Genomic DNA, 21851 nt, shown 5'->3' with positions numbered 1-21851 from the left:
GTTATATTACTTTGTTTTTGTTTGTTTTACTACACTTGAAAACCATCTCTTTAATTTTTATTTATTTATTTTATTGATTTCTCTTGATCTTTTCAAGCCACAACCAAGGAAGATAAACCATACAGCAGTCCGGATATTTTCAATGCCGTCCTTCAGAAGTTTTGGGGACGTTCATTGGAGAAGTTTAGAACCACCAGATGTCAATGTTGTGCAACGCAACTCATGTACTGTATATGACGTTTCAAACCATGCTTGGTTTCAGGGTACTACTTAAAAGTTAAGAAGACAGATCTTTGCTGGTGTCGAAGAAAAGGAGAAAAACACCAAGACATTGTCATTCTACATCTTTACTCTCTCTACAGTTATACAGTCATACAGCTCATGTTGTCTTACAGTGATTGACAAGGTTGTACACCAGTTAATAATATCAATATTTCATTCTGAATTTACTATTTGTGTGTATTAAGGAAGCGGCAGTAGACACTTTCAGGCAGGCGGAAGAAAATATGTTCTTTCCAGCAACGCACTGAGGTAATAAGGTACAACAAACATCTCTGTTGAGATTGGACTTCACCTCTGCTCTGCGTCTTCTCGAGCACTGCACAAGAGTAAAACAGAGGAGAGCTGAGGTGCACTGGCGGCAAATAAATAAACAATGGCATATAAAAAATATTCCGTTTTATTAAATCATGGCGTTTTCTCTTTTGTCGTTGCATTGAATATCTATGAGTCTGGAATTTACATGTTGAAAAACAAGATTCATCTTTTTATTTTATTTTATTTTAACACCTTGCACCAAGTCAAAAAAAAAGCTTTTACATTTCAATGTTAGGTTAATTTAAAAAAGCATGTTTCCAGGATGTTTCTTTAAAGGATTGTGAAAAAAAAAAATGGAATCAGGCACTAGAGTAATAGGGAGAGATCAAGGAAGGTGAAGAAGAGAGTGCAGGCAGGGTGGGACAGATGGAGGAGGCTTTGGGAGTGGTTAAGAACTTCAGAAATTAGCATAATCTTTGGACTATAAGCCACTCCTTTTTTTTCTTGTGTTCTTTATGTAAGGAACAAGATTTATTTTCCTTTGTGAAATAGCATGGGTGTGGCAAATATTCTGGTGCGCTCTTGTTTTTGGAAACCGGAGGCCTCAGACCGAAATTTCGTTGCCATGATATAGGGATATGTTTTTGTGCAATGACAATAAAGAAAGTCTATGTCTAAGTCTAGTCCGGAATTTACGGGAGTTTATTAGACAAAGTTTTTTTGAAGCATGGGGAGGCAACGTTGGAAATGTAGGTCCATAGAAGTGGTCAGGGTGGAGGATAGATGCAGCGACAAGGGACGCCAATGGTCGCATTGATGAGAAGCGTTGAAAAAGAAGAGGGTAAAAAAAAAGTCACCATTACTAACTAGCTCTTACTTCATAACTCTCTTAAGGTTCCAGCAAGCCACTGAGATCCACTGACTTTCCTCAGTGATAAGAAGGTATAAGGAATTAAAGCAGTGTTTGGCAAGTTGCTGATGTATTCATGAATTCTCCCCAGGGTCTTGGTCACAATCAACAGCCTCTAGTGGATTCGAGCGGCCAACGTTCTGTCTGACATTGTCGAAAAAAAATGAAATCACAATAAGGTGGTTCATTAATCCTGCAGATATTCCACAGTTTGAAAGGGCCAATAAAAGAAGCGGAAAAGGAAAATTCCCGTGGAATAGGGGAACGTTGATGGTGATGAATGCAGAGCAGCATAATAGACAGAGGAAGCACTTGTCAACAGAGCACAGGATCTCATTATCTCTCACAAAGTTGAGCACTCCAGTGTCCTGTTTCTCGCTCGAGCGACTTTGGAGCTTGTCTGGCGTCTTAAAGCGTTGCAGATGAAGTCGCCAGCCTCAATGACTCGAGACAGATCCACCCCCTATACAACGAACATGGAAAACAAATCACTGAAGGGTTAGACGTGTTAAATTTGATGCTCTCATCACTCTTCTTAAAACCATAACCTCAAAGCCTGAATCATAATTATGTTATGTAAATCATTAGTAGTAGTTTTTGAAAAGTGCATGAATGCCTCGTACTCCATTATGCACCGCAACAGTTGAAACTCAAATAATAATTGTAATAATAATAATAATAAAGTATTAGTAATATTTCAAATCCTGTCTCTCATTGGCCACGCGTGTAGTTCATTTTTCAAATGGTAGTGACAGCCTTTCAACAGCAGGGGTAGAGATTGTTAAATAAATTGTACCTCAGAGTTAATGCAGGGACATGTATACACAACACGCTGGTTGTTATGTGTTCAAATAAACATTCGGCAGTCAGTCCGTGTAAGTAACAATGTGTTTGCGTATATTGGCTTAAAAGACTCGTAGAAGCCGTGCTCTGAAATTCAAACCACAAGCGCTCCTTTAAAAATAGACTTACCGTTTCAATGCCCATGCCGTGGAGCATGTAGAGCACATCCTCTGTTGAAACATTGCCAGACGAACCCTGAGCGTACGGGCAACCTCCCAACCCAGCAACTGCAGAATCCACCACACGGACCCCCATCTGCCAGGACACACAGCAGAGCACAGATACTGAACTTCTCCTCAGGTACTACTCCGAACAAAGGACCTTGTGAGACAGCTTGTCCGGTGTCACGCTCACCGCCAACACTGAGGTTCTGTCTTGTGGTCTTGTGTCGTATATGAGTAGGCAAAGAAAGTCCCACAGCATTGCTTAGTCATCTTCTTTGTCAGAATAAATCACGGGTTCCGCATAATAACAGCCTTGTTCTTATAGCAAAGAACCTTGCAGCTAAATAGAATGTCTCATATGTTTGTGATTCTCTCCTCGGCTAATGTTTATACAGCAGTAGTCTGTCCTCCACCCTGGGGATTCACACTGAAGCCACATAGGTATTTTTTCTTGGAGTAAAAGCGTTACACTGTAATAACACTGGTAAAATTGGAAAATTGATATTCCTCAAATTTTGACAAATATATTGACACATTTGACAATGCTAAGGTCTCAATCCAAGATGCAGACCAGATATAGCGATGTTATCTACTGAGGCCTAGGAACATCTTGAATCAGTAAAAGGGAGGTTAAGAATTTCCACCTTAACTGGAGTCATCAAGGACGTTTTTGAGCCTGGTCAGAGGTCAACTGACTGGTGACTGTGGTGCAGCCCCCATAAAACAGTTGTGAACATCATGAATTTCTGGAGCGTTCCAGCCACTCGCACCTCGAACGTACCTAACCATCTGGTACCTTCACCATAGAGTCTTTGGAGTCATGAGACTGACAACACTCTACCATTCTGTGTGAGATCAAGCTACATCACATCGGGTTTATAAACAACTGGGAGTTGTGTGGAGTGTTTGTGGGAAGAGATGATCCACGCTTCAGCATACTGTAGATGTACAGTGTATAGAAAGAATGTGACCGAATCAATCTTCTCATGTTGGTAGATTGGCCACACGTTCTAATTGTTCATGACTTAATATCATCATATCCTCGACCTCTAACTTCAGAAAAAAATTAGGTGAAGCTGGATTTTTATTTCCAACAGCACACCAGACAGCCGTAAGTGCAATGCACTCCTCTCACCCAAGACCAGTCGTGGGACATGAAGCAGATTTCTGAGCTCAGTCAGTAGGTTACTTGCTGCCCTCCACAACCTCTGTATCTCCTCAACTTACAGGAATAAAGACCCTGCAGTGTGCCTACAGAATTGTACAAGGCAAGAGGCATCGGCAAAGTGACCGTCACCAGAAGTATCTGGAGTGATTCCAATATTGTCTGTTCTCTATTGTTAATGCTCAAATCCATATATAATACAAGGTCATGTAATCTGACTGGGAATGGTGAGTGGAGACTGATAGTGACAGCAACAAAGGTAAAGGTCATGCTATTGCTGGGTAACTCAGTCTTTATTAAAGTCTAGAGCGCCGATAAGACCCGTTGCTTTATGATGCACACAATGTCAAGGATCTGAGGACTCAAAGATACTATGGCAACAACTAATGTTGCAATATGACGGATAAATCAGTCAAGTGCTTCCCACCAACACTTGGATGTTGTACAACTCTTATGAGAGGGCTCATTGAAACATGTTTATTTATTTATAGTCATTCAGCGCCAAGGCTAGTAACCAACCAGTATCTTAAGCAATCTCAAGAAGGTTGACAAGTCTTTTTTTTAATTCACACTGTACCAAACATTAAAATGCACCTCAGATGCCCTTTGATTTTGTAAATGCCTCAGCTTTTAAATCGTCATTAAAGTTGCACTAAAGCTAGCTTAAATGGGGTTGTGGTTCTCTTTTTCAAACCCAGCGAGTTTTACATCGGCACAACTAAGGTATATGGATTTTTACAGGCTAAAGTCCTTCATGTTGCCATAATATTGAGCCTTGACCCATCCAACCCATGAAATCACATGCGTTTTATTGACCTCAAAGCGCTCAAAATGTGTTGTTTTTGCCCGCGTGTGCGCAGCTCCGGCAACAGAGCCGATCTACTGGAGGACCGGACACGAGAAGCAGCAGCTGAGACCGGCGGTGGCGTCAGAACTTTGGACACCCGGGCGAAAACAGCACATTTTTAGCGCCTTAATGTAAATAAAAGCTGTGAGGAGGTCATGATTCAAGTTCAGTTCCCACTGAACTTCTGATGCGATGGCGGGTGCATGTGACCTCGGAACATCCTTTTTTTCCTTTTCTTTGTAGACAAATGATACTATTTACAGAGGGGGAGGAGAGTTGGGGAAGCAGTACTCTAACCAAACACCATGGCAGGTCTCATTGATGACCTGCATGCACTCTCCTCATCACCTCATTTAAGCTCTTTTTTTCACTTATTATGACAGGTCCCAACGACTGGAACTCATCTGTTTTCACTTTTCCTGGTCCCTCATCTTCAGAGGCCCTCCTGCCTCTCCGTCATTAACACGCATGTATTGTCTCTTGGTTCAACTGAGCCTCCTTCCTGTTCTCTCCACAGTCTCCTTCCACTCATCTTTACTCACTGCAGAGGACTGTATCGTCAGCAAATGTCATAGTCTATGGCGACCTGACCTTGTATCTCAGCTCAGAGGTGAGATCTGATCCCCTAATGAACTGTTCTGTCCTCACACATGTCCTGCACAATTGGGTGCCACTCATTCTCTCTAGTACCTCTGACAGTCTTTCCCTAGCTCTACAGTACCAAGAGTCCAACTCCGTCTGACCTCAGTGGTGGAATATCTGGGCATGAAATCTCTGCTCTCTGATGCTGACTTCTCATCGAAGCTTGGACTCAAAGACTTTATCTTTGCCTTAAATATTTTCTCAGTGTGATTCATTCTGTTGCAGCAAAATTTAAATGTTAGGAGATCTTTTGCTTGAACAGAATTAAAATAATCTGGGTGACATTTGGACAGAAAGGACTCCTTCCCTGTGGAGAAGGCTCAAGTTCGCAAAATTAAAAGACAAGAACTTACTTCTTCCACGAGATGTGGGAGCCAGCCATAATTGCTGTTTGTGTTGGCAGGGCAAAGAGAGGAGGTGGGGTAGAAAAAGGAGATCTGCTATGGAGTGTGCAGCGCACGAGATTTCCAGACCTTGGTCTAAGCCAGAGCAGGATATTGTACCAGGCAGAATTTTTTAGTTGTATAAACACAGAGTTGTAATCTACCATGCCAATCCTCTCGCTTTCAGCCGCTAAGCGTGTAAGGCCAGGGGTCCGACGCGTACTGTTACCACCAGGAACAAAATAAACCCTTCAGCAGCGTGCTGTGTTTCTCTGGACGCTAATCGAGCAGGAATTGGTGGTCAGTGGTTTGAGCTCGCCAGTTCACACTGCCCAGAAACCAGATGTGCGTTAAGTGTAAAAGCCACATTCACTGAGCTGTGGCTCCACGAAAACAATACCTTCCTCTGTAAAGACACGGGACACCTGCTAGATTGCTGATGGGTTTGTTGACGTTTAACAAAACTGAAGACAGACACCTTCCCACTCTGGTTCATAAGACTGCGTCATATTCTGAGAAAAAAATACATCAATTGGCATATGTACAATGAAACTAGTGAGTTGAAATAAGATACGCCACATCTTTCATACTGTGCGTAACTAGCTTTCTATGAGAGACGGGCTTTTGAAATATACCTTTCATAATGGCTTCAAGTCTTACGTAACAACATACTCATCCATATAAAAGTTTTACCTTTATTGCTAGTCAGGTAAACATTTTTCCTCAGCAACTGTTGTTGTTTACATCAATAAAGAACAAAGACACTGCTCCCCATCCTGTTATTTTATACACTCAGCACTTAACAATGTAAATGAAAACACAGAAAGGATAAACAATTTCTGTGCCAAGCCTTTGTAATCTAAACACAGCACGGCCATTGTGTTACCTGCCGCAAGTGGGCTCATGAAAAAAAAAAAAAAAAAAACACACCCCCAACCACCTGGAAGAAAAAAGTATCTTTCAAAGACAGAGGAATGTCTTTATCGAGAACAAAAGGTGAGTCATGGCTGACGGTGCCGGGGGGAATTCATCTCATTCCCAAAAGGTGGTGTGGCGTTCAAGCACGCTGGGATAAAAGCCTGTGATAAAATCTTTAATTTATGTTGTGTTTTTAGGTGAACAAATGGAGGACTAAACATCCCTGGCAATGAATCTCCTGTGGCCACCAAGCAGCAAAAGAGAAAAAAAACGTGATAATTGTTAAGATATCTCTAATATTAACTAATTTTCCTGAGAGGTTCAAGATACAAATAAAATCAGAATTCTATGTAAATATTTGTCTGTTCAGTTGCAGATCTGCTTATCATTATCTTTTTAAAAACATTGCCTCATTTTCTGCTTGCTATATAGGTGTTTTGCCGCGCTTCCAGCCGTGCAGCTGCAGTACATGCACAAGCGTATCAGCCAGCAAGCGTGGAGATCATTTTTCCTCCAGTCTTTAAATGCAGCATTGTCACAGGGTTCAACAGCCAAGCGACAGATGAGTTAGAAGCCCCCCTCCAGGGCCCGTCGATACTCCAGACTTTCAGATGCTTTGTTCACCAGACACTGAATAGGTGAGCCTTTGTGCTGACCCCGCCACATCTGCTGACCCACCCAGCCACTGGGCTGTCATGGACAATATGATCCTGAGAACTGATATCACAAAAGCATTTACCGTGAAAGTTCAGACGTAAGGAAGCATGATTCAATATTCAATATGTAAATCAATATTTAAAGAAATATTCTTTAAGCTCAATAACTATATTCAATTGTTCACATTGCAAAATAAAATGATTCTTTATAAAATAGTCATATGGTACATGGTACAAAGGTCCATTCCAAGAAAACCATTTGAAGTAAAATATTCTATTCAGACTCTGCTGATTCATGTGCTAAGGCAGTGAGATATCCTTCACACAATGTCATGATCCATTCATGCCTTTTTGAAAAACACCCACGATGAAATCTCCACACTGTCACTATTGAGAGACTATTTCGATATATTTTTCCAACCCAAACTGCTCTTAACCCTTATGAAGTGCAAATTTCAAGACAGGCAGGTGTGTCCTTGCGCCTTTTATTATTTATCTAACCACTGTATTTCTTTGTTCTTGAATGACGCTTGTTACAAAGAGTGAGGTGCCTCGACCAAAACAAGAATGCTGGAAGATGACGAGATTGCAAGGCAAAGGCAGTTACAATGAGTTATAGGCTTCAAATATGTGTAGTGAAGAGTTGATAGAAGAGGTAAACTCAAGCATCATCAAAAGTAAACAGAGCAGCTGGTTGTATTTACCTGAAGTGCAACGAGGATGTTAGGAAGCGCTTGACCGTACGTGTCATGGCAGTGAACGGCTAGCGCTTCAGTGGGCACCTCTTTCATCACACTCCGCAGCATCTGACTCATGGAACCTGGACTCCCGACGCCGATCGTGTCACCAAGTGAGATCTCGTAGCATCCCATTTGATATAACCGCTTAGCCACCTGAAAAGCAAAAACAAACTGCTGTTGACTTAATTTTTTTTATGGTCTGTGACTAGAATACTGTTTCTGAGATCAGAGAATAGAACTACTGTACAAGCAACTTGCATTTGCAAAACACTCAAGACTGTTTTTGATGATGTTGACTGTAATATTTGCTTGTCCAAGTGATGTATGTCTGTTTTTTACGTGTTCAGTTTAAGAAATCTACGCCATCAAAAGATCCAGGGATATAAATTATTTGGAACGCCACCAAAAGGTCTTCATCTGTTCCTTTTCCCTGGAAAATTCATGTCTATTTTTCAAGTTATTTTGTCAGCAAGATTGGGAAATTGCAGCAAATAATCCAATCCATCGTTTTACAACAAACAGATTTAGAGATGCCATAATATTTTTTGGACTCTAATGGGAGACACTTTAAACTTGAAAGGGCCAAATCCCTTGTGTTGCTTCAGGCTGAACTCACAACAGGATTCAATGCTAACCACTCACCATCACAGGGCGCCCAAGATGCCCTACTTACATCTCCTTATAAAATATAGGGGAAAAAAGAGGTGGAAACTTGCATTTAAAACTATATAAAACTTGAATTTGTCTCACCTCAGCAACTTTAGAGGGATCGATGTGTCCTTCGTGAGGGCATCCCAGGACACAAGAAACATATCTGATGGAAAATTACATTTAAATCACTCAGAAAATCACCCAGAAAAATATTCACAGAAACTCCTAAAACTATGCACATATTTCGTTAACAGTACTCAGGGATGGAGGTTTCACTCCGATACTAATGAAACATTTCCATGGATGCTGATGTTTTTGGCTCAAGCTCTTTCATCTGCGAATTAGATGGAAATATTTACAAAAGATTTGGGTTTTATGTCCATGATTGGACTCTGGTGATGATCCAGACCGAATGTAATTATCAGGAATGCAGGACATGGAAAATGGCTGTTCCAATGTTGAGGACTCGAACAGGTGGCTGCGCAACATGTGTGTTTTTAAATACTTTACATATTGTTTTACAATACAGTTCAACAGTACAAACTTGCACCATTTCATTTCAACGCTTCATCTATTGCCTGCGATGTAATGACACTATGACTTTCAAACTTTTTACCATTGCTGCAAATTATGGAATATAAAGAACATTTTTCTATAGTATTTTTATTGCAAGGTCACATTTTCAGCAGAATAGTCAAGGGGATATTCAAACAGGATTTCTCTTTTTAATTTGTAGCCATACTTCTTTCTCTCTTCATTATGAATTCACTTTTTTTCCCCTCATAAACATTTGGCATTTGTGCCAACATATCTTGCTGTGAAACAGTGGGATACATCAAGTGCTGCATAATCCCAGTGCCTGCCACTGCTGCTGGCCTGTCTGTCAATTCATGTTTTAAAAAGCAAGACATTTCACTTGAAACTGTCACTACCCGCTTGCTACGGCTTTAATTTCATCCTGGTTGTATGGCGCTCTAGACAATGGTGATCTTGGGTTACTGCTTATGCAGCATCTGAACTGCATATAAGAGCAGAAGAATCCTTTATTACTGACAGTAAAACTGTTCCAGGTTTACTGCTTTTGTTGGAAGTCTTCATTTTGTATATCTGTTTTTGTATTTAGATTCGTTTTAGTGCCGTTTCTCTTCCATACTTCCTCCTTCCTACTTCTACTGTTTGCTGACACATTGTGTTTTTGGCCATGAAATAAACATTTTCTCACCAAAAATAAATTGCAATAAATACTAAGTAAAATGCATAAATATAGGTTTGTGTATTTTAATGAATTTATTTTGTGATTCAGTTTGACATCTTTGTTGTTGTTGCTTGTGTCCTCATTTTCAGAGCTCTTTAGGTGGCGCTCTTGGTGTCAAAATGATGTTCGGTTTCATTGAAAAAGTTGGGGTGAATTAGAATTTCTCCCTTAATCCCTAATCCTTATCCCTCGACCTTTGCTAAAGCCGAGTGTTAAAGGCTATGCGTGACTTTGAAACCCCTTAAATACAGATACGTCCTCAGACTGTGGGGGGCAGTATTACTCAAAAGTGGCATTCAGTGTGTCAATTCAGAAAAAGGTGAAGAAGATTGACCAAAGATTGTAAAACAAAAATAAATTTCATATAACAATGAGGTAAATAAACCATAAAATGGGCTAAGATAATAAGTACAATAGTTTTTTTGTAATATTATATATCTTTTTCTTTTGTAATATCTCCATTAACAAAAAAAAACAAAAAACATTTTTTTGTATTTGTAGCTTGCCTTCTTTGCTACTTAGGATACCATTTTTTTCTAGCTAAAAAAACAAAGCATTCTGGGTGGTATTCCTCAGTCTTGCTCCTCAACAGCCCTTGCACTCCTATTTTCGAGGTTGAGGAAGGATTAAGGAAGGAATTGGAATTCACCCTGGTTCTAAGCCAAAGATTTTACAGCAGACACCGCCATCTAGTGGCCTCTGAAAATGAAGACACCGTTTCATGAAACCTCACCAACCTCTCACTAGTTCACAATAATGAGCAAATGATGCTAAATTGGAAACCGAGTTCTAGATTTGGACAGGCATTTTGTGCAAAGTCACTTGTCTTATCACTCTCTATTTATGGACAAGATGAAATACACTTACCCGCGCACCGGAATCTGGCGCTCTTTAGCGCTGTTGATGACTTCCTGAAACCTCTGCATGCTTTCATCAATAGAACAGTTAATGTTCTTTTTACTGAAGGTCTCAGATGCTGACGCAAACACGGCGACTTCAGTTGCACCGGCCTCCACCTCCAGAGAAAGGGAAATTGAAACCATCACAACTGACCACTGCAGAGAAATTACACAGCCAATATAAAAAGAGCAAACTTTAGCTCTGTGACAGCAGAGCACAAGAAGAGCAAACACTTTTCATCCCTCGGCTTTTGCTTGGAGAAAATTCAACAGGATTGATGAATATAAAAGAAGGCTCACGGCGTCCTGGAAGCCCTTCATGTTTGGTGTCAGCACCGGGTACTGAACATTGAGTGCTCTCTGGATTCCTCTGAGCACCTCAGAGTGGTCGGCCATCTGAACGACAGCAGGAAAACACATGATGTAGAAAAACAAACATCATCCAAACTGGTTCTGGTGAAATGAATCATTCTCCATCGAGGTTTTCACATCCTCGCTGGCCGCACGCAACAAATAAGCGGAGAATTATTCCACTCCATATATCATTAAAAAAAACAAAAACATGTTTGCTTGTCCATGTGACGTAGATGGAAAAGTAATTTATGGTTTCTAACACGCGGAACTTTATGATAAATGCCTTAAAAAGGTCCTCAAAAAAACATCTGGTGTTTCAACAAGGAGTTGGAGATAGTTTTGATGGTTGTGTGGCCAACGTCCATAAATCACTGTGTGCTGTCGAGCTGTGTGTGAGGGGTTATTACCTGGGGTACCCACTTTGAAGACACGAAGCTGGTGGCCTCAATAACCGACAGGCCGGTTCTGGAGAGCATGTCTATCAGCTGGATTTTCACCTCGGTCGGGACGATTTCCTGGGGAACGATGAAAAGCGAAACAGCCTTCTCTGGATTTGATTCCGCTCAAGTTGGGAGGTAAGAGGAGCAGATATCTGTTCGCAATCATAATGTCCGCATTCACATGCTAATCATAGCATATGCTGGATGTTTTCAGATGACATTTAGAAATTATTTTTTAGGTCGCAACGCCACTCGGTGTATTTCAAATCCCTAAAATCTGTTTTTGGATGGGAAAAACAACAGAGAATGATAGCGCTATGACACGCTAGGCTACATAAAATAAGCCAGAAGCGTCGGCATTTTCCCCTACTGAATTTCAAAGAAAATGCAAAACACATGCGCCCGGTAATTACCGCACACAAACCATATGTTACGGCTTGTTTTAAGTTTGAGAGATAGTGGAAAAATTGGGGGTTTCCAAGGATGATCATCCATAGTCAAACTAGGGTGTTTTTAAATACACATGAAACTCACGGCTGCTTTGAAATCAAATACCTTCTCATTTTGAAGCCCGTCTCTCGGACCCACTTCCACGATTTTGACAAACTTTGGATACCCCGATATCGTCTGAGGAGAGAGGTATAAAAGTAAAATCACAGCCCTGTTTTTCCCTGAGTCATAAAACAGATGTCACCAAGTATTAACACAGGAATGCAGTTATGAATCTGATTATTAAGTGGATGTGTCATAAAGAAAAGTGCTCCGTGTGAACCACTGAATCAATTATTAGACTAATGGCTCCTTTTCTTTTGGTCTAAAGCGGAACATGTGTGCGAGTCAGGCGGGAATGTGTCAGTCTGTGATCAAGGGCTGCAATAAAATGTTTTCATTTTTGAAAATAAAACATTAACAAAACGTCAATTTTTGTTTTTGTTTCAAAATACACAACTCTTTTTTGATCATTGCTTTGGGGAGACTGTCAAGACAAGTACCACTGTGAGGATTATGTTGCTGTGGATGTGTGACATGGCTGTGGCAAACAGATATGATGCGTCACGTTTCAGATCAACAAAGTTTATGGCGCCTCAATCATGTAGAGTAGTATACTTCAATTATCATATATTTACAGAGTTAAAGTGAGTTTGATCAACTGGAACAGATGCCTCACAGATTTTTTATAATAATTTGAATGCCTTCAAAAAGAACATGCAGTGACTTGCAGGGCCATCTGAGCAACACGGACACACGTGGAGACCAATTTATTTTTATAGGTTTAAGAAAAGAAATCAAGGTTAAGTTAGACTTATATATATATATATATATATATATATATATATATATATATATATATATATATATATATATATATATATATATATATATATATATATATATATATATATATATATATATATATATATATATATATATATATATATATATTTCAATGGAGTTTCATTTTTCCCACCACCGACAGATGAGAATGATATATATATATTTTTTCATTTCAATTACTACTCTACTCTGTAAATAGGCCATAAATATGACACATTCAGTACTTTTAAAACCAGAATTTCAAGCCCAAAATCTATTGAATATCTCCTGTACAGCCCAGTAAGCATGACCTTCAACCGATATGAAAAGATCTGACCAAATTATTTGACCATACGCTTCATGACTTCAAGTACAAAAAGAAATATTATAATTTACTCTCAGGTTTTGTTTCAGTTGTTTCTTGACGTAGCTTGGATTCATGCTCAGGGATGTTTTGTTTTGAAGAGGACTGTTACATAAGCAGAGAGCGTCGTCATCAGTCTCTTTGCCGTGAGGAAGTCATGTGGCTAAACACGTGAGCCGCACTATGAACAAGGAAAAAAGAGCCCACCTTCTCCTCCAGCAGCCAGCGTCTCAGCCATGGATTCTCCTGGACCAGTTGCTCGTAGCTCAGGCAGTGCTTGACGGAGGCCGGTACGTTTCCCATGCGAAGGGCTGCCACTCAGGCCTGGAGGATGGAAGGCCCCGCTGCACATGGAGCTGCTGGTAGACGACTGTACAGGGATGAGTCAGCAGTTACCATGGCAGCTGCCTCCTCAAGGGGAGGGGGAGGATGGTGAACGGAGAGTGGAGCGGAGAAATGCACCAGGGCTTTGGAGGGAAATAGTGCAATATTCAAGTAGTCCGGTAAAAAAAGAGGAACATTCTGCGTGTTGAGAAAGAACCAATCTGCTGATTGGAGATTAGGTGAACAGTGAACGCTCTGTTCTGGTGAGACCTGCAGGGGGAAATGTGCCACTCATTGATCTCCAGTGACCTCAACAGCAGAGGGGTTGGCAGCGCTGCCAATGTCAACTCCGGGTTGTAACTGAATCCCTTGTTAAAGTCGAGCAACATCTACCAAAGAAAGAGCCGTTCTTCTTAATCCAGATGTGAACAATAGAGCAGCTACATGAAGCTCTTGCATTCAACCGTTCCACCACACTAAACTGCCCAATGATGAGAGGCCGCGTCTCCGGGGAACTCAGAAGAACAAGTGTTCCAGCTGAATTCAAAGTTGATGTTGATAAGCTGCACGTGTAAAGCAGACATTTTATCCATCATCCCAAATGTTTAAACTTAAACATAATAACATTTGTTCTGTCCATTTAATACACATTTGCTCCATAATTTATTCACAATTAAACTTAGACAGATGATCTTATTATTATTATATCTTATATCTTATTATTATAGATGATCATTTTCACTCATGATTGCATCCATCCTTCCATTTTTTGAGGTCAAATTGTGAGGGCCACAACCTGAGGAAAGCGGCAGCACTACCTCGGATGAAGGGATAAGGCATGGAGTGGTGCTGCTGAAGGTTCCGCTCTAGCATTATAATGTGATGTCACTTGGTGTGTGTAGTACCACAAGATTCCCCTTGTGAACTTAACACGGTGAGTCATAATCAGGAGTGGTGCTATGTCACTAGTGACATATCAAGACAGACAACAATGAGAGCTAACAACCGGCACCAGCTGCACATCTTCACCCAAACCACAATGACTCTCAGGTTAAGAGACGCACTCTGACCTGTAGGAGGGAAAGTGTGTGGCTTTCATGACTCAAGACTCAAGTGAGCTCAAGTCCATTCACATTTGGGTGTTAAACTGAAGGCTGACGGTAAAAAAAAAAAAAAATTAAAATGTGCAAAAAAAAAGAATATTGGTGAAACACAGAGATGCCTTAAATAGGGACCAATATAGCTAGTTTCTTGTCCAAGGCAGGCTAGTTGTACACAGCACAACAACGACCATCATATTATCCTGACTATATATTTGAATAATAGCCAAAACCACTAAATTGAAGAAGGAAAATAGATCTCATTTGACAGATAAGCCCCACTATAAGCCGTGGGTGCAGTGGTGCTGTCTGCTCCGTAGAAAGGTCAGTGGTGCACCCAACTTAAAAATGCACGAGGATCGCTTCTAAACTAGTTTTGAATTCATGAGTTTTGGACTCATGAAACAAACTCGGCAATGTTCTGAGCTTGAATCATGAACTCCGCACGTCTTCTATTTATTAATTGTCTGTGTGTCCAAACTTCGGACACCACAGCCGGTCACAGCTGCTTCTTCATGTCTCCGGTCCTCCAGGAGATCAGCTCTGTTGGCAGAGACACACAGGTGAAAAACAACGCATTTTTATGGTCAATAAAACGCCTGTGATTTCATCGGGTTGATGTGACAAGGCTCAATATTTTGGCAGCATGACGCTCTTTAGCCTCTAAAAATGCATATACTAACCATGCGGTTGTATATGACGCAGGTTTCAAAGAAAAAAAGTAGCAGTTTACGGAAATTACGGTAGTTTTTTTTTTTTTTTAGCCTTTTACATGGACTCTGTTTTTCGTAATGGCCAGTTGCCTGGTTGAGTTTGACACCCCTCACCCGCTATTGTAATGTAGCGGTTAAAAAAAAAATTCTTTTCCTTTGCTGTTTTCCGTCTGCTGGCCCTGGAATTCACTCGTTCTCACCTCTCACTCATCTTGGAGTCTACCGATTCAACCACCACAGGCCCATACGCTCTTGACAAGCGTGGTCTTCATTAATGTTGCAATAGCCTCCGAGGCCTCTCCCTGGGGGATGTTTCTGAACTTGGATCATCATTTCATGCTTCCGGCAGTTTGTAGCTGTTAGTTAAACAACACAACAATAACCCGAGTACACACAAATTAGCATTTAAAAACTCATATCCTACTCCAGAGCTGGATGCTGTTGGTGAAACTTCCACTGACTCCCTCAGAGACAGCATGTGTGTTAGAGATTATCCCGGCAGTAATCACTCTCAAGATCACCCGCAGCTTTTGGCCATAAAAGCCACTGACCTGTGTGTTTGCTTTGCATTTAGAAATGATCATTTAAGCGTGCAGTGGAGTTAAGGACTGATTGATGTCATTTCTCTCACAGTGCAATATCTCGAGAATTACTGAGTCGCAGGAAGCGAACCGAGTTGCGTTCTCACGTGTGTAGTTTCCTGTTTCCTGAGCTATTACTTCACTTCCCTGCGTGTTCTTCGCTCACCTGGGATTATTATTTAATCCTCCAGAATGAGGGATTAGAAACGAAAATGTGCTTGGAAAACAGTTAAAGTGAGAAGCTTTAAATGCCTTGTGGTTACGGGAGAAAATATGATCTACTGTGTCTTAGTGACTGACATCACATGGAAGTGGCAGAACCTCACGTCTTCTCTGTGCAACAGCAGTGAGTGAGACATCAGGCAACAGAAAGTACATTATTTATTTTTGCATTTTAGCTGGAATCTATCGTTATATTTGCTTACTTGACTCATTGATCTGTAGTGTAAGAAGTTTATATTTTAATGTAATGTGTTTAATATGTTGCCAGTGTTGATTTAGCAAACTTACAACTGTTATAGTGCAGGGACGTGAGACTTTAAAAACACGGTCCATGCCAAGTATGAGGCAAAAAAAAGATATTGGTACCTTCTTCTAAGACTAATTTTGTATCCTAAAACCTGTCATGGAGACCTTTCGTGTGTTTTGTCTAAGGTGCCAATAGGTTGTATAAAAACTATAAACAAGTGCAAAACAGGTCATTTCGAGGTCCTCACTCCATTTGTTTGCGTGAAACTTTGCCAAAGAGGTAATTTGCCTCTCTTTTGACACCATATCCTGAGCTATTATCTTGTCACTCAGCTGTCTTTATTTGGCTCACGTGGTTCTTGATATATGACACTGATTCTTTGTTCCCCGCCTGCTGCTTTCCAGAGCAGACCGTCTCAGTTTATGATAACTGTGTCTGCTGTCAGGCCGCTGCCACTAATAGAACCATTATTTCACTTGAATCATTCAACAGCAAGTCGACCACAGTCGACCATGGCCGTCATCTGTATCCATGCGACCCTTGTGAGGTTCGTACAGAAGTGCTCTCGACAGCTTGCCAATGACCTTGTTAGCTCTTTTTACAGATAATTCTTTAGTAGTTCATTTCTAAAACTGAAAAAAAGTAAATAAAAACATTCTTTAACAAGTGTGCTTAGAAGTACACTTTTTAATTACGTTTTTTTTTTCTTTTTACCAAATCCATTTAGTATTCTTGAATGAGGAGTCATCTGAATACATTTGTTGAACATTGTGTGTGCAATAAAGTGACAATAAAAGCATTCCATTTTATGTTTTTGCCAACATCAGTTTCCTTTCATTCAAGCAACTGTGTCCTTGGACCAATGGGTGACATGCTGAGAGTGTCTTTAGCTCCTGCAACACTGGAGAACTGGCTGACTATTAACGTCAGAAATGACTTGAAAGTAGCGATCAAAGTCAACAAATTGTTTTCATTTTTAACCACCCCATTTTATGATCCATTTACTATCTCCAGCTGTATTCTTTTCATTTAATTGCTGCGTGTTGGATGTTAACATTTAGCCACTTTCTGCTTTTGATTCCAAAGAAATTATTTTTTTCTTTCCAATTTCCTTTCATGATCTCTTTCATTTAGTGCGTCTCAATTGCTCAAATGCTTTGGTAATACTTAAAAAAAAATTTGTTTTGTTTTTGTCATATGCTCAAAGTTCAATGTGTTTTTAAAAATTCATGAAAGCGTAAATATTTAATGAGGAGATACAGATTATTATTGACTTGCGTGTGACCGATGTTCATTGCTGACAACTGCAAATGCTACCGTAAAGAGGTGAAATGAAAGTTATACTAAAAGGTTTGATATTCAGAGAAGAGAGAGGCTTCACCTTTTGGTTTAACCTTTTTAGTCCTCTTCAGGAACAGGTGGCACCTATTATGTTAACAGGAAGTAACAATCGGACTCCCAAATAATCTGTTGTAAACCGGACAATGTAAACATCCTGAGATTGCGAAGCTAATGTGAATGAGAACAAGCAAAAGAAGTGCCCCCCGTGCGCGGACACATTCCTGGCTGGTCGTGGTTGCAGCCTTGTCATACCAAACAAGATGTAAAAATGTGACCCGTGTGTCGTCTCTTTCATGAGCCACTGATTGAGTTGTCGGGGAGTCGCGGCCCACCCAGTGAATCTAAATAAGGAGAACCATATGTGAGGAGATGAATAAGGTAAACTACACAACATTTATATTAGATACAATTTCACTTGCCTCTTGGATGGACTGGAAGGCGACACTCTGAAAACAAACTTGAGTCGCTGAAAAAAAACGGCCTCTAGTTAACTGGGAGGCATGAATGGAACCAGGCCTTGCTTATTACGAATAACATATGGACCATAACATTATGATAAGTATGACTTGTGTCTACCTGCTCTGACCTGCCAGTAATCATTTTAAAATATTCGTCAATGCACACTGACTCTTTGTCAGTGGAAGCAGTAGGTGAATCTACATTTGAGGACATGGAGTTTCGATATCTTGGGGTCTTGTTCATCTGTGAGGTAAAGAAACACTAAATAAACCATGTTGGTTGTACCAAAAGAACATAGGGTGAGGAGTGACGTCATCCAGGAGACACTCAAAATAGAACCACTGCTCCTGTACTTCAAGAGCAATTGAAATACATTTAACTTTATCTGCTGCACTGTAAGTTAATATGTATCTTTTTATTTTCAATTGTCTTTTTTTCTTTTTCTTTTACACTATGCTGATAATACTTTTACCTTGTAAAAACAAAACAAATAGTTATTGTTGGCGGAAAAAAAAACGAAAAACATGTTCAGGTTTACATCAATTTCTTTTAGTGGGTCAGAAGAAAAGAAAACTGCATAAAACACAGTATTAATATATATATATATATATATATATATATATATATATATATATATATATATTGACAAAACCAGGAAAATATTGGAATATTTAAAAACAAGCTGTCCGCACTTAGATCAGTGGATTGTTGCCGGCTTTAAACCTCTTCCATCCTTGAACCAAAATTGGCGGGTGCAGAACTGAACCTCCCCGTGTGATATTGAGCAGGTGGCGTAATAACCGTATGACGTGACAATGTGAGTGCAGGGAGCGACCTGCGTCAATTTGCTGCTGCACGTTCGACAGCTGTCGCAACGTAATCACCGTTACTAATGTGATGTTTCTCCTCACGCACTCATCTGTGGTAGGTCTGACAACATCAGTGACTTGTTGAAGAGCCTGTTCATTAAAACACTTCCTGCTGCTGATTGAATAAAATTGAATCATGGAGCAAACGTGACAGCTTCATGACGATCTTTCCCCACCTCTGTAATTCACTTAGCACCGTCTCTTCTTTCAAAATCTTCTGTTAACACAATATTCGTCTTCCTATCTGGGCTCTTCTCAATATCACAATGATATCCCTGATTATCCATTTTAATATGTCGAATATATGACAAAGGGGAACAATGGAAAATAGAACAGAGAAAAGAAACTGTGAAAACTTCAAGATTTCAGATCTTTCCGGGCGGGGCGCCAAAAACGTACGGTCTTGTATCACCTCTGACACTTTGTAAGCAGCTCTGACCGCAGGGTTCTTCCAGGAGAAAGGGCCAATATAGAAATCCCCCGCAGGTGTTGATGTTGTTACCGTATACTTTAACGTTCCTCCGACATCGCTGTCACGTTAGCGTTTACAGAAGCCCTTTCATTGCAGCGCCTGAGTCACAGCAAAGAGTTGCTGAATCTCCAAGAATTCTCAATATTAAACAGCTGAAGTGCGAGGAATAATCATGCCGGGCAACAGGCCGCAGGAATGCAAACCACTCTCGTAGCCAAGGGTTAAGTTAGCAGGTGGCCTCTTCCATTCACCGAATGTCAACACTCCCTTTAGATGGAGCCTCCATAACATCTGGGCCAGCCAGCCACTGCTTTTAATTAAGTGAAATACAGTCACTCAATGTTCTGCCATGCTGGAAGAAAAAAAAAAAATGATGGAAGGAGAAATAGTGCAACAGAACGTATCCTGTGTTCAGAGAAGGTCAACACAGTTGTGTAAATAAATATTAATCCTTAGCCTAATCCCAACATTTCCATGACCATAGAAAATCCCTGCACAACCAGAGCGCTTCCCTGCTAATAGCACGTTCCTCCGCGCTTTCCTGGAAATGTGCTTATCCTTGAGGAAAGTCAAGATCATGCTGGAGTTCATGGTTTCCACTTTGTTTTCAGAAGTGTATTCTGAGTTCTGACAGCTTTAAAAATACAGCCAGAGATGTATATAAGGCATAAATTGTATGACTGATGTGTGTTATCCGCTCACTCTGGCACGGATTAACTTACTAAATGATACACGGCTTTGCCAGTGCCCTCATGATAATCATTACAGCCTGACGGTTGAGGTCAGCAATGTGTCATTTTTTCAGGTACTTCGCTACTAGCGTTACCTACTGGATTTCATAGTATTTATTTTAATATTAAACTCCACCACTTGGGGCAAGAACTCTCCCCAAGTGGTGGAGTTTAAGTGTCTCAGGGTCTTGTTCTCGAGTGAGGTGAAAGGGGAGCGTCAGATTGATAGTCGGGTTGGTGCAGCGGCAGCAGTGATGCGGTCGCTGTATCGGGCCGTCGTGGTGAAGAGGGAGCTGAGTCACAAGTCACGAGCTTTGGGTAATGACCGAAAGGATGAGATCGCGGATACAAGTGGCTGGGATGAGTTTCCTCCGCAGGGTGGCTGGGCGCACCCTTAGAGATAGGGTGAGGAGTTCGGTCATCCGGGAGGAGCTCGGGGTGGAGCCGCTGCTCCTCCACATCGAGAGGAACCAGCTGAGGTGGCTCGGGCATCTGATCCGGAATCCCCCCTGGACACCTCCCTGGGGAGGTGTTCCGGGCATGTCCTACCGGGAGGAGACCCCGGGGAAGACCCAGGACTCGCTGGAGAGATTATGTCTCCACTCTGGCCTGGGAACGCCTCAGGATCCCCGGGAAGAGCTGGAGGAGGTTTGTGCAGATCGGGAAGTTTGCGCTTCCTTGCTCAGAATGCTGCCTCCGCGACCTGACCCCGGATAAACAGCAGAAGAAGGTGAAGGCGGTGAAGGTATTTTAATATTTATGGATCCAGACTCAAAATATGTTTGATGATGAAAATCAGGATTGTTTCCCACTGGCAGCACTTGCGCCGGTCTGTTATTCTATGTGGTCCGCGAAAGCTTGGACAGTGGTCACAAAATTTAAATTTAAGCACATCACTTGACACACAAAGAGCATAGCATAGTTTTTTTTTTATATTAAAGCAAGAGACCTCAACAATTATAAAGAAACAATTGAAGATAAAGATTTGATAAAATTACCCAATGTAAGACAAGTCGTAAACTGGCATGCACAAAATGCACAAATGCACAAAATGTCTGCGTTTTCTATTGAATTCAACTCATAATTAAATACATCCATTCCTGCAATAAAACTTATGTTAATGAACTGTTTCATGAATAGGTTCCACAATCAACACATTTCAATAGGAGGCTTAATCCGCTCCCTTTTGAGTAGGAACATGCTGCTGCATGTGGCTTTTAATTGACAGACATATTTTTGCAGAACATCAAACAGCATAAATAATTCATTCATCTCATGTTCATATTATTTTCAAATGATAACATTCAATAGCTTAAGAATGAATGAAGAACGAATATATTTAATATAACAATGGCCTCTGGAATCCTTTTGGTAGTCAATAAAAATGATTATTTTTACTTGAACTGAATTCTCCAGTAATTAATAACATGAAGGAACAATAATTATCCCAATATGGAATATGGTTGCTCTTGATTTAGCGGCTTTACACAGGTTAATATGCACAAATGTCATGAAAGCACAACAGCAGGTAAAGACAAATGTGAATGTTGTCAAATTTATTAACATGTAGCTGACATTCAAGTGCTGACAATGATGTTTGCTGCTTCCCCTCGGAGGAGTTAGCAGCTCGTGACAAATAAAACAGACATGGAAAGTTGGTGAAGGCATGGCAACAGCTTGAAAATGCATTTAGCTAGTTTATTTACTTCA

The 21851-nt window shown here is 40.7% G+C and overlaps 1 protein-coding gene across 2 annotated transcripts; it reads right to left on the bottom strand.

Annotated features, from left to right (window-relative positions):
• Positions 1–164: 164 nt before the first annotated feature.
• hmgcll1 (3-hydroxymethyl-3-methylglutaryl-CoA lyase-like 1) lies at positions 165–13610 on the bottom strand. Of its 2 annotated transcripts, XM_053875969.1 has the most exons (9): positions 13290–13610; positions 11960–12031; positions 11372–11479; positions 10911–11006; positions 10579–10727; positions 8556–8619; positions 7770–7958; positions 2420–2545; positions 165–1910 (listed from the first exon to the last, which is right to left on the bottom strand). In XM_053875969.1, the coding sequence occupies exons 1-9, from the start codon at positions 13383–13385 to the stop codon at positions 1791–1793; spliced, it is 1020 nt and encodes a 339-aa protein (XP_053731944.1). In that variant the 5' UTR covers positions 13386–13610; the 3' UTR covers positions 165–1790. The 2 variants fall into 2 exon arrangements, with proteins under 2 accessions (XP_053731944.1, XP_053731945.1); XM_053875970.1 differs by lacking the exon at positions 13290–13610 and having other exon boundaries at positions 11385–11479; positions 11960–11981.
• Between the last annotated feature and the right edge of the window lie 8241 nt (positions 13611–21851).

Source organism: Synchiropus splendidus, chromosome 9, assembly GCF_027744825.2.
Source record: "Synchiropus splendidus isolate RoL2022-P1 chromosome 9, RoL_Sspl_1.0, whole genome shotgun sequence".
NCBI lineage: Eukaryota > Metazoa > Chordata > Actinopteri > Syngnathiformes > Callionymidae > Synchiropus > Synchiropus splendidus.
Note: the sequence above shows the minus strand (reverse complement) of the source record. Positions and strands in the feature narration are given on the sequence as shown.

Coding starts and splice junctions, on each gene's coding strand:
- hmgcll1 (XM_053875969.1), bottom strand. CDS start 13,385: ATGGGAAACGTACCGGCCTCCGTCAAGCACTGCCTGAGCTACGAGCAA. Junction 11,480..11,959: donor ACGGGCTTCAAAATGAGAAG/GTATTTGATTTC, acceptor ATCGTTCCCCAG/GAAATCGTCCCGACCGAGGT. Junction 10,728..10,910: donor TGAAGGGCTTCCAGGACGCC/GTGAGCCTTCTT, acceptor CTTTCTCTGGAG/GTGGAGGCCGGTGCAACTGA.